The following is a 16,867-nucleotide window of genomic DNA, read 5'->3' as shown; positions in this document are numbered from 1 at the left end:
AAGTTTGAGAGAGATACTACTAATATCAATTGAGAAGTATATAGTATTTGTTGATCACATGATTCCAGTGTTTTTCAGGAAACAGTTTACTGAAGAGCGGACAGGGCTCTCTGTAGCAGCTGTACCATTACAGGATAGACTGGTGCAAATTCTTTGCCTTCTCTGCTTCTTACGGATTGAACATAAGCTTCTAATGCACCTCTGTTTAAAGAGAAAATATACTGGAATTAAACTTTTTTATTATTACAAACTTATTTAACAATACTTTAAAAAGGATGATTTCTGTGTGGCTTAGGTCTAAGCCGCTGCCCTTCTCATCAAACCCTGGCATTCTGTAGTGGCATTCACATACATGCTTGTTCCCATTAACATCCCCGTCGGATGAGTTGCAGGACTTTATTCAAGGACATCTGCCTGTGTGTCTGTGTGTGTGTGTGTGAGAGAGGATAGTATCAAAATGGCAGGTGTGAATGGGTGAGCAATGCCTTGTTCCTTTTTAATGCGGGCACGTTAAAAAAGGGGCGGGGCTTCAATCACCCAGTTGTGCCCACCTTTTTAACATTGTTGGCCTCCCCCTGTAGTTTAACTTCAGAATTTTAAAAGCAAGTATTGGATTAAAACATTGATATATTTCATGAGCGCTTTTTCACTATCTGCAAAAAGTCGTCACCCGTTTTGAGTGATTTTTATCAGGCCGAGGCTGGTGGTGCAAGACACCAACTCAGGGAGCAGAGCCTAGGACTTAGGAGCGTGCTTTTTTTTCTCCAGCAAGCCAATACATTTTTGCTGAGTGATATATTATGCTGATTTATATTCACCATTGATTTCTGATTAGCTTGGCGCTCGTAATCCAAACAAGCCTGAAAAATGGCCATTGTCTGTTGGAAAAGTGTGTATAAACATTTTGCAGACAGGATCCTTTTTGGGAGACAGATTCACACACATCAAATGTTCACTTTTCATATAAAAGCTCAGTAGTATAAGGATGAATATACTAATTTTAACTTTTTCAAGCATATTTTTGGGGAAAGGGGCGCATTACAAAATGGGCAGCCTAGTCTAGTCAGAATTTGAATTAAGGTTCTCTATCATATTGTTTGTAATCTAATCTTGGGTTTAATTTGGGTGCTAGCTTGATTTGTTGATTTTATTGTTGGTCTTATTGTATGCTGCTCAGAGTCAGTTTGTGCAAGATGGGCAGTCATATAAACTTGATCAATCAATAAATAAAATAGCTAATGGGGACAGTGCTGTTAATGATTCAGAGCAACAACATTAAGAATGGAAAAGGATATTCAATGATGAAGTGTGTTTTTATACAGCATTTTACATGAAAAAATATCCCAGCACCAATTCTGGTTCTTTTTCACTCATGAAAGGACAAGATCACTAGCGATTTGTAAATCATAGAGAGTCTTTGGCAGATTTGGCTGAATACAAATGGAATAAATTAAAAATACTAAAATATTAAAAAAACCTGACAGGTTGGAGAGCTATTGACAGTGATAGTGCTACACCCCTTTTTAGTGCTTTAAAAAGATACACCAACAGTCTACCTAGATCAATAAAAATTGACCTGTAGCTCTTGAAATCTTCAAATGTTACTGACAAACAGGTGTCAGGGCCACCCGAGAACCATGGAGTCAGCCGCTGTTAGCTGCAACTCAAAGGTGAGAATGGGGGGGGGGAGCAAATAATATTCTACCCTTTCCTTTTGGTTCTGAAATGTATACTAGACAGAGCAGAAGAACTGAAACACCTGAAGGGGAAGGAGATAGATTACAAAAACCAGATTGTTGCAATCCAATTTTCTGGAACATAAAACATGGGATGAGGAACTGCTATGGTACTAGAAGACCATGTCTAGCTGTTCCTCCACAGAGAATGGCCTGTGGCAGTACAGTACTTGGGAAACTTGGTTGCGGCTGGTTCAACGATGTTCTATCACTATGTGGCCTCACTACTTGGTCTAACATCCTTTAGTGCTGACATGTCCAGCAGAATAAACTGGGAGCAAGGACAGCTGCTTCTGTGCTGAAGATCACCTAACTCTCATTGATTTTTACATTTGGAGTAACTTGCATAACTCTTCATGCAAGACAGATCAGGGTATAGCTCCAAGTCTTATGAAAAATATGATAACTCTTCCAAAATGGTTCTGCGTCCTTAGGGGAATTCCCTAGATCTGCTGAAATAAATAAACTTGTAAATTAAAAGCAAAACAAAATTATTTATCCCTCCAACACCCATGCCTGATAACCTGTCAACCTGCAGAATGCAGATCATAGTTAAGATCTAAATTAGGTCAGCTCTTGCCTCCCTAGCAATGATCCCCTCAAAAAATGCTTCCCATATGGCAATGAACTTTAAAACAGCCTCCACTGACTCTGTGTCTGTATGTCTGTGTGCGTGCGCGCATGTATGTTGCAGGGGACTCTTATCTCCGATCACCTGCTAATTGGAAATAAGAGTCTTCCCACAGATTTAGAGAATTAGGAAGTTTAGGTAGAAGAAATCAGTGCCTCAGAAAAAGGGTTGGAATAGGAATAGGAACTTCAGATCATGAAGATCTAAACAGACAAGACTATAGATCTGATCAGTTTAAATCTATGATATAAAACAATTGAGGCAGAGGATCTTCAGATCTTGCAGGGAGATGGATAAAGACAGAAGACAAAGAAAACAAGGGTAAAAGGATCTTGCAATGATGGCTCGTGCTCTCCTTGCTACGTGACTGGACGATTGCAACGGGTGCAGATGGAACGTGGTGGGCAAAAGATAAAAGGGGAAGCTGCTCAGGAACCTACTGGGTGACCTTCATGTGGGCGTCTGCCATCAGCATCTGTCCAGCTCTCCTACATTCCCCAACCCCCATACGGTACATTACCGGCCAGTTTTGCAGCAGAGCAAGTGAGTATGAGACTCTGTGTAATATTTAAGTAATTGTAATTCATGAAGCTTTTGTAACTTAACAGAGACTCTGTGTGTGTGCTGTGCATTCCCTTAAGCCAGTGTTGTCCAAACTTGGCCCTTTTAAGATGAGTGGACTTCAACTCCCAGAATTCCCAGCCAGCATGGGAGAGTTGAAGTCCACTGGGAGTTGAAGTCCACTCATCTTAAAGTGGCCAAGTTTGGACAACACTGCCTTAAGGATTTCACTACCACATAAGATCCCAACGTTCATATCTGTAAGGGAATAAGAACCATTCAATGTATAACTTCACAAGGAATTAAGTTTTACAAGAGAGTGAATACCGGTACTATGAGAATTATAATCTTATTTTCTGAGTCATCTACTGTATGCTAATTCATTTATTGGGAGAGAAGTGTGAATAATGGTGCCTAAAGTGAGGAACAAGGTATTTTCCTTGTAGGGGAATCCATGAATGTGTGTAAACGTACACAGATGATGCCTTCTCCTTTTAGAGATGACACAATGGAAACAGAGGCATACTGGCTGGGGAATTCTGGGAGTTAAAGTCCACACATCTTAAAGGTGCCAAGTTTGATTTTCCAGGTATAAGACCAAGTGATTTGACTTTTTAAAAGATCAAGGCCAAGCAATATGAAAAAGAGAGAAAGGGGAAAGGAAGGAGAGAGAGAAAGAGACAAAGGCTCAAAATGCAGTAATCTGAGCTCTGATTCATTTAGTCCAAATAATTACAAAAGCGACTGTCTGTGAAAACAGCGGAAGAGCCAAGAGCCCTTTTACAAGTTGATGAGTGCAGTTCATTACAGATGCCGTTCCAAACTGCGTAAGAGCTCTACTCAAACTAATCATCCAAAATTGTTTGCCAGGAAGAAAATAATTAAGCATTTATGACCCAGAGGTGATATTGTGACTGTTTGGCTTCAGTATACGAGAGTAAGCCATTTTGTAGTAAGACTGGTTGGCGTTACGTTGCTTGGCTTGGGAGAGGCGTAAGTACTAGGGAGACAGAAGAAACTCTTACTAACCACATGGTTTATCCCCCAGAGAAGGGATTCTCTTTCCCACCTTGGATAAAAATTCAAGCTGCGTTGCCAAAGATGATTCCAAACTCACAAACACTTTAATGCAAGAAAATACAATTCCGCAGTTTTCTTAAACACAGCCTTGGATCAGGGTTGGATTTTCATTTTGAGTCGGCCTTTCTGGATTAAGTTGCAAGGGGTGCAGAACATCCTTATTCCCTGTTGCATCGCTATAACCCCACTGATATAGATTAACTTTTAAATGTCAAGTAAATGGTTGGCTTCCACTCAGATAAGTTTAAATAACAAATCTTAAGGAGAGATTTCAGTCACCCCCATCTGTAGGGGCACTCCAAATAAGTAAGATACCAGAAATGGACAGAAAGCTTGAATCAGTCTAACATGCAAACATATTGCTTTAATGTACAAATTCTAATAAAGTTAGAGGTTTAAATACATAAAAGGACATATGCAGAAACACAACTAATACAGACCCTGTGCTGGAGTATTTTTTTCCCATCATTATTTCACCTACTGGGAACTCTCTACAGAAACTTTCTAAAATACTTGCTAACTCTGGCTTCTCTTTCTGTTTCCTCTATATAGCACCACTCCTCCTGAAGTTTCTCAGCAGTTTATATCAAGGCTAGTTAGTTAAGAAATTAAAACTGACAATCAAACATAATTAAAGACAACTGAAATAGGCTGTGGCCCACTTAATCATGTGTCACCTTGATGTTTTTTGACCCCTTTTGTGGACACCAGGTATGAAATGCAAGTTGCTGAAACTAATAATAATTACAAATATGAAATATTATTTTTAAACAGATGTTGGATTATTTGTATATAATTCATTGAATTACCTGAAGAAATACTAAAGAAGAATTCTTAAAATTCTTTGAAGAATTTTTAAAGAATTTTTAATTCTGTAATTTGAAAACCAGATTGCTCCTTTCTGTGCTGAAGTCAAAACCAATGCAGCTATGACAGCTTAAAAGAAAGCCATAACATTTACAGCAAGTTTTGTTTAAACTGTACACCAAATACATCTTGTCTTTATAGTATTAGGAATGAGCTATCCATAACAGGGAAGGAAGCCTATGGTTGCCAAAACTGAGATCCTGAAATAACTTCTAAATTAACTGAAAAGTAAAATGTGTCTCACCGTATTAAAATGAGTCGATCTTTCTCTGCTGGATGGTCATCTAGCCACCGGGAATAACGGGCAATGGTCCAGTCTGCTCTCTTCCGTGTTAATAAAAATAGGTATTATTTCTAGAAGTTGCATGTATGTGTGTGTGCGCGTGTGTGTGTGTGTGTGTATATATATATAATTTTTTAATATCTATCTTAATCTGCATATATTCCTGACACAAATAACTGATAGGTACTAGCAAATTATTATAGTAACAAAAGCATGAACCTATGAGACAGATTTTGAGAAGACGTCAAATAACATACAGTACTGTGATATATATTGTAATTGTACAGTCTATAGTACAGAACTTAATATAATGAAACTTTAAATACAAACACTATCCCACTGGAATCTGGTTAGCATTGGGCAATGCTGGAACTACAAACAAATTAAGTGGCCAAAGAATGGATCACAAGGAAATTTTGCTTGGTGATGGATTCAACACTGTTTTGTTTTGGTGTAGCTGGGAGAGGTTGTGGAGAGGCTGGGAAAGGCATGGAAAAGAGAGCAGGGATCAAGAGACAAGAAGGGAAATCCATTGTAAACTTAAGTCATAGATGGCAACTTAGTCCAGGGTAGCCAGAACCCTGAGAAGTTGTGTTCCAAGTCATTCACAGAGATCCTGCCTTAATGACATTCGTTATCAATGAGGCTAGGAAATCCCTCTCACCATTTCCCAGATTCTGTGTTTACCCCGGCTAGTAATAAAGACACCTTCCTGAAATCTGCATTGTTCTTGCTTCCTTAAACTTCCCTAGCTGCCTTGGGCTGGATAAGAGCGTTCTTGACGCTACAGACAGCTTTCAATAAATCTGGTATGCTCCATTTTTTCTTACTCGTAAAAGTATTTTTTTTAATTAACAAACTACTTAACATAGAAGGAAACATAACATAGAAATTCATCCATTTAGCCCCTAGAATAGAAGTGATAATAAAGGACTAGCTTTGGAACAGCTTCTGCTTAGAAATGTTATATTATGCCATAATACTTTTGTTAGCCTGTAAGGTGCCTCAAGGCTTTTTATTGTTTTTTGCTGCAACAGCCTAACACAATCCCCTCTGCCAACGGTGAATAAATGTTTCCTGATGGATTTCATTACGTATTCAGGATTTATACCCTTTATTTCTGAACTTGCGATCATAACAATGTAAGAAAGGCCACCATTAATATTCCACCTCTCTGGAAACAGCTTAGAAATATTATGCTGTTGGAAATTAAACGGAATAGAAAATGCCTGCGACCTTCTTCCAGGAACTTATCAAAATCTGCCAAAGCACACACCGTACAGGTTATGGCAACTGGAAAGGAATGGTCTCCCAACATTATACCATATTGAGTAAGAAAGGTCTACACAATCTCCTTACCTGGAATGGGGATTTCAATTCAGGTGGTGCCCTTGTAAATAAGAACTGGATGATGGTACTGAATGGAATGATATCTCCCACAGCCGGGCTATTAGAAATAAGCTCGCTGGTCTGGAAAAGCATTGGTCTGGGGGAGGAGGAAGCATTACATGAGATGGTGAAAAGTTCAGAACATTAAGACTTTCAAACAATTTAGTAGCAGAACGCTTGTCACGGTGGATGCCCATGTTACAGTAGAGGCTGGGCCACACAGTGCCCAACTAGAGACTAAGTTTAGTTTCTGCAGCTACAGTGTTCCCATAACCACATTTTCACTTTTCCCCACTACCTTCTTGGAATGTCTCAGCCCTGGACCTCTGTGGGTGGGGGCTCTGTTCTATCCAGTGGTAGCCTAGTCTCACATTTTGTTCCTCTGAGTCCACTCTCCAGCTACAAAAAGTCAGAAGCCAAGAACAGAATTCTATTTTATTTACAGACACTATAGGAGGAGAGCCATGTTCATCCATGGTAGCCAAAAATCAGGAGTCTGATAACACCTTTTTAGATTAATACATTTTATTAAAAGGCATCAGCTTTCACGAGCTACAACTGAGCTGAATAAACCACCAGCCTCTTTCTGAGTGTTTTTTTATGCTACACCAGCTTTGCTCAACCTTGGTATCTTTAAGATGTGTGGACTTCAACTCCCAGAATTCCAGCTGAAGTCCACACATCTTAAAGTTGCCAAGGTTGAGCAACACTGTGTTACACTGACAACAAAATCACCATATGTGGACAAACTTCTCATACTTTGGGCATGTGATGCAAGCAGATGATCCACTAGAAAAACTAGGATGCTTGGCAAGGTGGAGGAAAGCAGGAGGAAGAGAAGATCACAGGTAAGGTGGATGTCCTTGGAAGAGCTACTGATTATCATTAGTTACCAGAGATTGAACCTGGCTTAATGACACTTAACTAATAGCAAACACAGCATGCAACTGTTTGCCAATTTGCTTTGCAGGATTCATACTCCTCTATTTTTGAATCGGGTAGGTGATTGTTTGCAGTAACAGCTTATTATTTTAATTAAACAATCCTCCGCCATCACATTATAAATTCTCTGCTTCGAAGAGGGGGAAAAAGGATAAAGGGGGGAACCCTTAATGTGACTACACAGCTCATTATCACAAGAATTGAGATCAAAAATAAAAGCAAAAAGGTACAATTTAGCTGACATTTGCATGGCAAATTTCTCCATGTTGTAGTCACATTCTGAATAAAACCTTAAAGGGAAAAAAAGTAATTTGTTGGTAATTTACATGTGATGCTGCCAGAGGGTTTTAATTAAAACCCCCTACAAATGAGAAGCCACTGATTTCTGTTAATGAAAACAGTTGAATCACAGTTTCAGCTGTGAACATCACTTACCTGAACGATCTTAGAAGTCTGTATGACTTTCCCAGATCAGAGATCCGTCTGCAAAGGGGTGCCACAGCTAACTCCATCTGTAAGAGGAATTAATTTTGTCTTAATCAGCTAGTTCAGAGTCTTAAATAAGACTGGGCAGAGCAGATCTTAGAGGCAGATTAACTCACTGAATCCCAGCAGTCTTTCACAATATTGCACTGTCCAGATCTGCTGAGAATACAATTCCCACAATTCAGAGTCAGTATAGCCCAGTGTTTCTCAACTTCAGTGACTTTAAGATGTGTGAACTTCGACTCCCGGCCTACTGACTGAGGAATTCTGGGAGTTGAAGTCCACACATCTTAAAGTGTCTGAAGTTGAGAAACACTGGTATAACCCATAGTCAATAGATCTGTGAACACTAATGTTGCATAATTGGATATCACTGCCTTTAAGACAGGACAGGTTAAACACTTCCTGCATCGTGGAGCACCATTTCACTCTCTAGGAACCAGGAATGTTCAAATGGATTATGCAGCATTGGTAGCCCAGCAATCATACAAAAAATCATAATCAAGGGGGTGGGCCAATACTTGTTATTAAATGAGTTCAGCTCAGCTTTTATCTGGCATACAACAGGGCCCCTACCTTAACGACAGACTGCTTGAAATCATACAAATTAAATTCCTAAGAGCAATTTCACCATTTCTTAATGTGAGCACAACCTTAAGGTTGGAGTCTGGTTGCGGAGGGTAGGAACAAGCAGTGGTTAGCCAATTGCTAATTACCGGCTGAAGAACAATATAGAGTTTGTGATCATTTCCAATCCAGGTGAACACAGTTTCACCTTTAAAGATAGGTTCCTTCAGATTCTGCCCTGGATTTTTATTCTTTTATGGGCAGGCCGTAATGATAGTAAGGTAGTGAAGTGATACAGGCCATCAGGAAGAATTGGTCTCCCACACAGGACATGAGAGAGAGATTTTGTCCGTCCCAGAGGGAAACCCACCTGCTACCTCTTCTCCCTCCAAGGTACAGGAGAGCATTCACGAAAGCAAGATCTGCTCTGCTCCAAAGGGCAGATTTCATAACATCCCAAATAAGGAGCGTATTTGCCCCATGGATTAGAATCGATCGAGATTGTTATGCCTGTTTTACTATAGGGTACACTTTACCGAGAATGCCATGCTAAGTATCTTACACCTCTTCTGCTGCAATTCCCAGGCCGTTGGAACAATTTTACACTTCCTTACTTCTGCTAGACAAAAACAATTCTATCACACATAATGTGGCAAAATTTTGTATGGCAACACATTGAGCTTGACAGTAGGCATTTTCTGCATCAGCTTTTATAACAGCTGGGGACCGACAACTGAGCATAATTTAACTCTTACCTTGTTTGTACTACACGCTCTGTAACAAATGATTCAATGGTTTACTAATTTCATATCACCATTTATAAATGTTTGGCTCTGACCCATAATAATAAAATCTTTGTACCTGCTCCATTATTAAAGCTTTGTACTGAACAAACCCAGAGTTTCAGGTTGTCCCTGTGCCCTAAGCCATCCTCCTGTTCCGGAGACATGTTACATTGCAATGAGCCATTCTCTTTTGTGACAAACACACAAAATGTGCATGAACATCTGTTGTGGCTAGAATTTGGCACGAGACAGCTATAGTATTAGTATTACTAATAATTAGTATTACTGTTCCATATACTGGAGCACTCTGCTTCGTAGAACTTACTGAAATGGATAACAACCGGAGCAGAGATGCTGGAATGACTGGGGTGAAGGTGGGGGTGGAAGTGGGCTGGAGGGGTCTGTGTTGGTAGCACAAAGGGTAAGTGCTGGGCCAGTTGGGTGCACGGTGACGGCAGAGAAATCAAGTCCCGGCATCTTGCCCCATAAGACCCACCTGGAGTTTGACGCAGCCAAAACCTGGAACAAGCAAAGGGTTCTGGATTTTGGTTCAGCCAGACTGCCACAGAGTGCTTGTTCTGTAAGAACAAAACACAGTTCCCATTTCATGCACACCTCTAGTTACCAACACCCCACTAGCTTTGTAAGCAGTGCACTTTTTGTAGCCTTGTCAGCCACCACATCATTATACTGTAATTAATAAATGAATTGGATTCTTCACGCTCAGTTCCCGGTAACTTCACAGACACGTCCTTCTAGTTTTCTGCCCAAGTAGTTCCACCCTGTCTTCTTCTGGGATGTATTTTTGGCTTCCCAGTCTACCCTAGAGAAATCTTGGGATTTCCTTATCTCCACTAGAACTTGCTCTGCTTAGTCTTTTCCAAGATCTGCCAAAGTTCCAAGTATTATGGTCTACTGAACACTGGGAACTTATTGTCCTGACCAGTGTCAGTTTCTACAGTCCAAAATCCAGAGGGGGAACTCCCTAGGATGTAACTGATGCAAGATCCACCATTCTTAAGCAAAAGAACTACAAAGAGAGATTTCTCTGAACACTGTCACAAGAGAGATTCAACCCCATTTCCCATGGATTAAACACTGACACCACCAACAATTCGTTCATCCAAATTATGACCCTACATCTATCTCAAAATAATAGTCCTTTCATTAGATGATGACCTGTGACTCACAAAAATTTCTACTGTCGAAAGTGTGCTAGCTATTGAGATGTTACAAGATTCTAATATATTTAAATGTCATGTAACATAATCATATGGTTGAAAGGGACTAGGGAGACCCTCTACTCTGACTCACAACTCAATGGAAGATCTGCAATGCAGGATGCTGTGGTAATTGTCAGAGTTATTACCATAGCATCCTGCATTGTAGATCCTTCATGACAATCCAGATACTTTCAATATTTCCAGAGAAGGAGACTGCACCACTCCTAAAACAACTGAATCACTGCTGTGGGAAACTTTCTCCTAATGTTTAACTGAAAACTGCTCCTCTGGAATTTCCATCTGTGTGTGTGTGTGTTGTGTTTTGCTATGTGACATCTTTTCAGATACCTGAAGACTGATATGATGGCTCTCTTAAATGTCTTCTCTCTAAGCTAATCCCATTCAAATATTTCACTGTTCTTCACAGAGCTGGATTCCTAGCTTCCTCACCATCCCAGTTCACTTCTTTGGATGTATCAACTGCTACTGGACAGATTGTGCAAAATATACCCTAATACTGAATACAGCAGAAGCATTATTTTAACAAAAAATAAACACCAGAGTTCATTCACTGGTCCTAGCAAAATTTTAAAAAAAATTGATCACCAAAACTTTTTTGTTTTTCTTTACATTTTTCTGCCCCGGGGAAAATAATTCATCCATCCCCCCCCAGCTTATTAGTAGTATTATTGCTGTTAGTACAAGAGGCAGGATAAAAGTCTAACAAATATTAAATTCTGAAAAATCTGGAATGTATTTTCATTCCAGCCAACAGAGATGAAATTACTTTTTGAAGTCAAAGAATGTCTATTTTTGCTCTGCTAAACTCAGAACCCCTGCCTGAAGACTGTATTTTTGTGCCAGATAGCAAAAAAGAAATCTTTGATTTTCCTTCGTCTGTTTCTGACTCCATCATGTTCACATTTCCTTCTTTTGATCACGCAGAACTACATGGCATTTAAAGGGCAAAATACGACTCTCAAACTATGGCAACTTAAAATACTCCAAATTACTGTAACCTTAGTGCACTTGATTTTTGTTATTCAGCAACAAAGATCCCCATAATGAATAGGTCATAAAGCACAACAATTCCTAGATAATGCCTTGCGGTATATATAAATGTCAAGAAAATGTCACTTAAAATTATCTCACTGACCTCAGCAAATCTTTTTAGACCAGCCCTAAATGGTGAAAATTGAGCTGTACGTTTGGCATAAGTGATTGTTATCGACTTTCAGTTCTAGCTTTCTACATGTTTAAATATAAACATCTTGTTTTGTATTTTGGGGCTTATAATTTGCTTCCTTCACACTGTTTCAACAAGACAGCCCCAAATACATAGATGCCTCTGCGTGTATGTGTGTATTTATCTGTAGCTCCCATAACAACTTAGTTAAAAAAGGAATGTTGAAATTAAAGCCACCACCTGATTTAATCCTCTGTGAGAGTCAGCTGATTAGCTTAATCAGATAATGAAGGTGAGCATCTCACTAACTTTTTTGTTTTGCTTTTGTTTTAATAGGAATTTTGGAACTAATGCCCTTTTGGAATTTCTATGGGAAGTACCTGTGTCATCTATCCCTCAATTCATCAGAAAAGTCAGCAGGAACGTAAGAAGTTGCTTCTTTATGAGTTAGGCCTCCAGTCCATCTAGTTCGGTATTACTAACTGCCAACACCTCTTCAGAGCTTTGGCCTAGGTTAGGGTTAACCTAGGCTAACCCTAACCCTAACCCTAACCCTAACCCTAGGCAATTTAGGTTCTCCCACTTAATCATGGTAGAATTTCCATTCTTTGTTCTTGCCTTCTGCTGAAGTGTTAGATTTTATTATGAGTTCTGTTATGAATGTTATGTTATGAAGTCTCAAGTCATGGCAAAAGCTTAAATCTGGTAAGTACGCTATGATATTAGGATCACTATCCATGTCTGAAAAACAGGCAAACAAATGAAGAACAATCACGTTTTCAGAATGTATTTATAATTAGTTCTGGGCTAGTTATGTATCAAATGTTAGTTTCCTTTTGCATTTGGGTGTGTATTTTGTGCCCTCAGTAGAGTGTAAAATAGTCTATCCATGAAACATGTTCAAAATTTCAACTCACTGAGAGGACAACACCCAGAATGGAGGAGTCAGAATGGAGGTACAGTGCATTATTGTGATTCATTCTGAAGATAACCAAATACTTTGCCTTTATGGCTTTTTTTTTTTTTAAAAAAGCTTGGCCTACAGAAAAGAACCAGTGAGAAATATAAGAAAGAAAGAAAAAATACAACAAAGCAACACTAACAATCTGTAGAAAAAGAAATACTGAATGGTGGGAGAATTCAAAACTAGTCATTCACTGATTTTTTTTTTAAGTTAGCTAAATTTTCTTCCAAGTTACAAGAGAGTATAGAAACCTTATTCTAGTAAGTAGTAACAAACACAGGGGGAGTGTAGTAGTCCTTTTCTGAACAGGTGAGGTGGTGTCACTGTACCTTTAAAGAGTAATAATAATTTGGAAAGGTAATAAAAGAACTAAATAAATTTGGAATAATAAATAAATAATAATAAATAAATTTGGAATAAATAATAAATGTGGAAGGATAATAAAAGAGAGCCAGTCTAGCGTAGTGGTTAAGGCATCAGGCTAGAAACCAGGAGACGGAGTCCTAGTCCCGCCTTAGGCACGAAGCCAGCTGGGTGACTTTGGGCCAGCCACTGTCCCTCAGCCCTAGGAAGGAGGCAATGGCAAGCCCCTTCCGAAAAACCTTGCCAAGAAAACTGGTGTCCAGGCAGTCACCAGGAGTCAACACTGACTCGAAGGCACAAAACAAAGCGAACTAGCTCTATCATCACAACACGTCTTTGTAACATATGAAACAGATCAGAATCAGCTGACCAAGGCTTGTATATGGGGCTTATATACTCAAGGCATGTAAAAAAGGACAGGGCTTTGAATGTGCCGTCGCAGACACCATCTTGACTTTTGATTCCCCTTGCAGAATGCCCCAGGGTATCTTTCAAAGTAATTGCCAAAATCTTTAGGTGTCTGCTCTTCAAGTACGTCAATCAGATGTCAGCAATCGCATTCTACGACACAAATAAAATCTGGTTCTAGTTCTTTTTTCTTAAAGAGATGCAGAAGAATTATGTTTAGGTGAAGGGCGTGAAGCAGCAACACTGCATGAGCTGATGGATAGTGTTTTCAACCCTGAGCCCATGAGGAGACCAAGCAGAATTAAGACTGAGCGTCCCTCCTTCACCTGAGCAAAGTCAGCCGCAAGCCGCATTTTCCCTCCTTCACCCAGGGGCCTGAGCAGGCTGGCATTGCGAATGAAAATCTCAATGGCCCTCTGAGCGATGGCTTCGGTGCTCTCGTAGACAAAGTCATAGCACTCAAAGTGCCTGAAGTAGTCATTCATGACCCTGGCGATAAACCCCTGCAGCTCTTTCATGTACAAGGAGCAAGGGACATCCGGCTTTCCTGAAGGAGGCAGAGACCTGCCAGAGAAACGAAAGGTGGGGGGGGAGAGGTTAATTTCCTGCTCATTTCCATGGAAGGAGGTTTGTTACTATGTGGTTTCACCTCTCACCATGCCACACGTGAATGCAATGGTAAGATGAGGTATGTAATTGAGACATACAAGGAGCTCTCTCTGAAAGCTGTGTCTGAAGCATCTAATTTTGGTTTCTGGAACTATGGCATGACAAAAACTTATTCTTTGATTAGCCACTTCCCTCCCTCCCTCCCTCCCTCCCTCCCTCCTTCTCCCAAACTCCCCCTTGCAAAAGTCTAGAGCAGTGTTTCTCAACCTCGGCAACTTTAAGACCTGTGGACTTGCTGGCTGGGGAATTCTGGAGTTGACGTGCACAGGTCTTAAAGTTGCCGAGGTTGAGGAACACTGCTCTAGAGCATTTTCATCAGCCAGAAGCCTTAAGCTCTAAATCCCCCTTTTAATTTAAAGGGCCCAGCTGTCAGTATAATACTTTAATATCAGTTCCCATCATGGAGTTGCAGTTTAGCCTGGCTCCAAATCCTAACGCTACAATTGTTCTAATTCCGCAGCATGGATTACACATGGCCTCTTCGACGGAGCAGGACCTCTCTAAGGCATGGGGACAAATTTCAAAGCAAACATGCCACACTCGCATCTCACAGAGGCCCCTTAGCAACACCCCTCAGTAAGATCTTTTGGAGTGTCACCATTTTAGAAAGAATTGAGGATCTTCGTTTATTTCAACCATTTTTAAAACAGCCGAAACAATTGTTTGAAATCTTCATTTCTGGATGGTTTTTCTGACAGTGAAGGACAACCAGAGCTGAAATAGAATGAGGTAAAGCTGGGGGGAAAAACTACAGTATTCTTCAAGCTGCCTTAGAATGATGTATTACACTGCTGAATCTTTTAAACCCCCCACCAGGCAAGATCTAGAGCAGATCTGTAGCAAAGTTTCTCAGAATCATATGGAGAAACCCAATCAGGGGACAAGGGTTTGCACTGTTTGACTTCCTTGTGTAGTTGTCTCACCCATTTAACATAAGAGTTTAGAGCACAGTGTTGGGTTCTCATAGTCAAATCTATTATAAACCTCAGCAAGGCCATTTCTTCATCCTACTCCAGATCCAAGTATCCTCAGCATTTCCATATGCATGATGCAACATTGGCACGAAAAAACAACCAGAGCCCTGCTGAATCAGATTAAAGTCTTAACTTAAAGTCCAGTATTCTCCTTCTTCAACGGCAGGTAAAGAACTCCTCATGTCGAGTTCAACTCCCAGTGCTTCATGGATACATCCATGTCCTTTGCTTGGCAATAGATCAAAAGTGCTTTCTTTTGGGATATTTTTTTTAAGTTCTTAGTTTAGCCTAAAGTTTTAGGATTTCCTAATGGGTCATACATCCAAATGCTAATCAGGTCCAACTGTACATATTTTTAGAGAACAGCAAAGGTCATCTAGGATTATCACCTAGTTGGACCCTACAGTGGTTACTGGATGTCTGTAGAAGCCCAAAAGTAGCACGTGTGCAAAGTCATCTTTCTGTTCCTCTTCAGAGAAACATAGACATGGCATTTCTAATCATTCTTAAAATCATTTATCCTGTGTCCAACTCAGACCTGGCATTCCTGCTCAATTTAGTAGACAAGAGAGAAATTTCTGGGACTGAAAGACCTGATAAAGGTTATGTTCTCCCTTTTTTGGAGACTTACCAAACTAATTGATCGTCATTATTCTAATGAATATCAGCGCAAAAAACTCATCAAAAAAACCTGTCCTGTTTGTTTTTATAATGTTGCAAGTTAAGCAAATTATATTTCAACAGTCTTTCCTCTAAGAATTCTAAAATATTACACATTAAATAATCAAAGCAAATCCTGCTTTTAAAAATGCCCTTCCTGGGCTTCATAGCCCCCCCTCAGTCACCCAGTTTTAGTTTCCAAAGAGACAAATAATTAGCATAGCACGCATCTCCCCAGCAGAATTACATCTATTGTCTTCCATAATAGATTGGAGTACAGCTAGATTAGCTTTTCTGTTGCAGGATCACAAAGACAATGGAGTCTCAGTTTTTCATACGGTTCCCTCGTAGGCCTATTAAAGGCTACACAGAAGCAGTTACTCTATTACCCAGAAAAATCTTCCTGATGCATAGTCATGATAATAGCTTCTATTGAGTCTCCAACCGAGTCCAGTAAAGGTTGCACAGCATTGCCCATTAAATCATGGATTATCTAGAAGGCAGAACCAAGAATAAAATACAACTCAGAAAGAAACCATGTGAAATATCATGACCAAAATACTTCACGAGTTTCAAGGTATAATTACATTATACAGATATTACATTATACAAGTATTCTCCAATTTTGAACAATGGTGTGTGTATTTATATGTGAATGTAGATAGGTGAGAGCATGGGAGCAGGTATAAAATGAACTGGGTTTCCTAGGAGAAAATCTCCTGTTTTGGAGCAAGGGGCTGAACAAAGGCCAGCAAAAGTAAGGTTCATTGATAGCAGAAGGCATTTTCCAGAAACAGAAAATTACGGGATAGACATTTTTAGAAATTTCTACAAATGGAAGTGACTCACTCTGGAGGCAGCCTCTGTCTGCCTGGCTACTTTTTAATTTTTTTTTTTATCTTAAAGAATATATTTAACTGAAAGGTGGCACTTTAAATAGATAACTGAAAATGTATGACATTGCTTTTTAAATAGATAAAGCATCTTTTTCTCCCTTTGGTATATATTTGCACTGCTTTATAAATGTAATCCTATTTTAAGAACTACTCATTCAACTTGGTAGCACAGCAAATAATAATAATAATAATATTAT

The 16,867-nt window shown here is 39.6% G+C and overlaps 1 protein-coding gene across 2 annotated transcripts in view; it reads right to left on the bottom strand.

Moving 5' to 3' along the window:
- Positions 1-43: 43 nt before the first annotated feature.
- COG5 (component of oligomeric golgi complex 5) overlaps positions 44-16,867 on the bottom strand; it is a 145,833-nt gene continuing 129,009 nt past the window's right edge. For both annotated transcript variants that reach the window (XM_088153433.1, XM_088153478.1), the window contains 6 exons: positions 16,164-16,267; positions 13,798-14,035; positions 7,925-8,001; positions 6,518-6,644; positions 5,120-5,199; positions 44-201 (listed from right to left, as the gene is read on the bottom strand). In XM_088153433.1, coding sequence (XP_088009559.1) covers positions 87-201; positions 5,120-5,199; positions 6,518-6,644; positions 7,925-8,001; positions 13,798-14,035; positions 16,164-16,267 — 741 coding nt within the window. In that variant the 3' untranslated portion in view covers positions 44-86. The remainder of the gene's footprint in view (positions 202-5,119; positions 5,200-6,517; positions 6,645-7,924; positions 8,002-13,797; positions 14,036-16,163; positions 16,268-16,867) is intronic.

This window comes from Python bivittatus, unplaced genomic scaffold, assembly GCF_059951505.1.
Source record: "Python bivittatus isolate LINGU-HERP-01145 unplaced genomic scaffold, Pbiv_v1 ctg000010_np1212, whole genome shotgun sequence".
Lineage (NCBI taxonomy): Eukaryota > Metazoa > Chordata > Lepidosauria > Squamata > Pythonidae > Python > Python bivittatus.
This window is presented reverse-complemented; position numbering and strand designations above follow the sequence as displayed.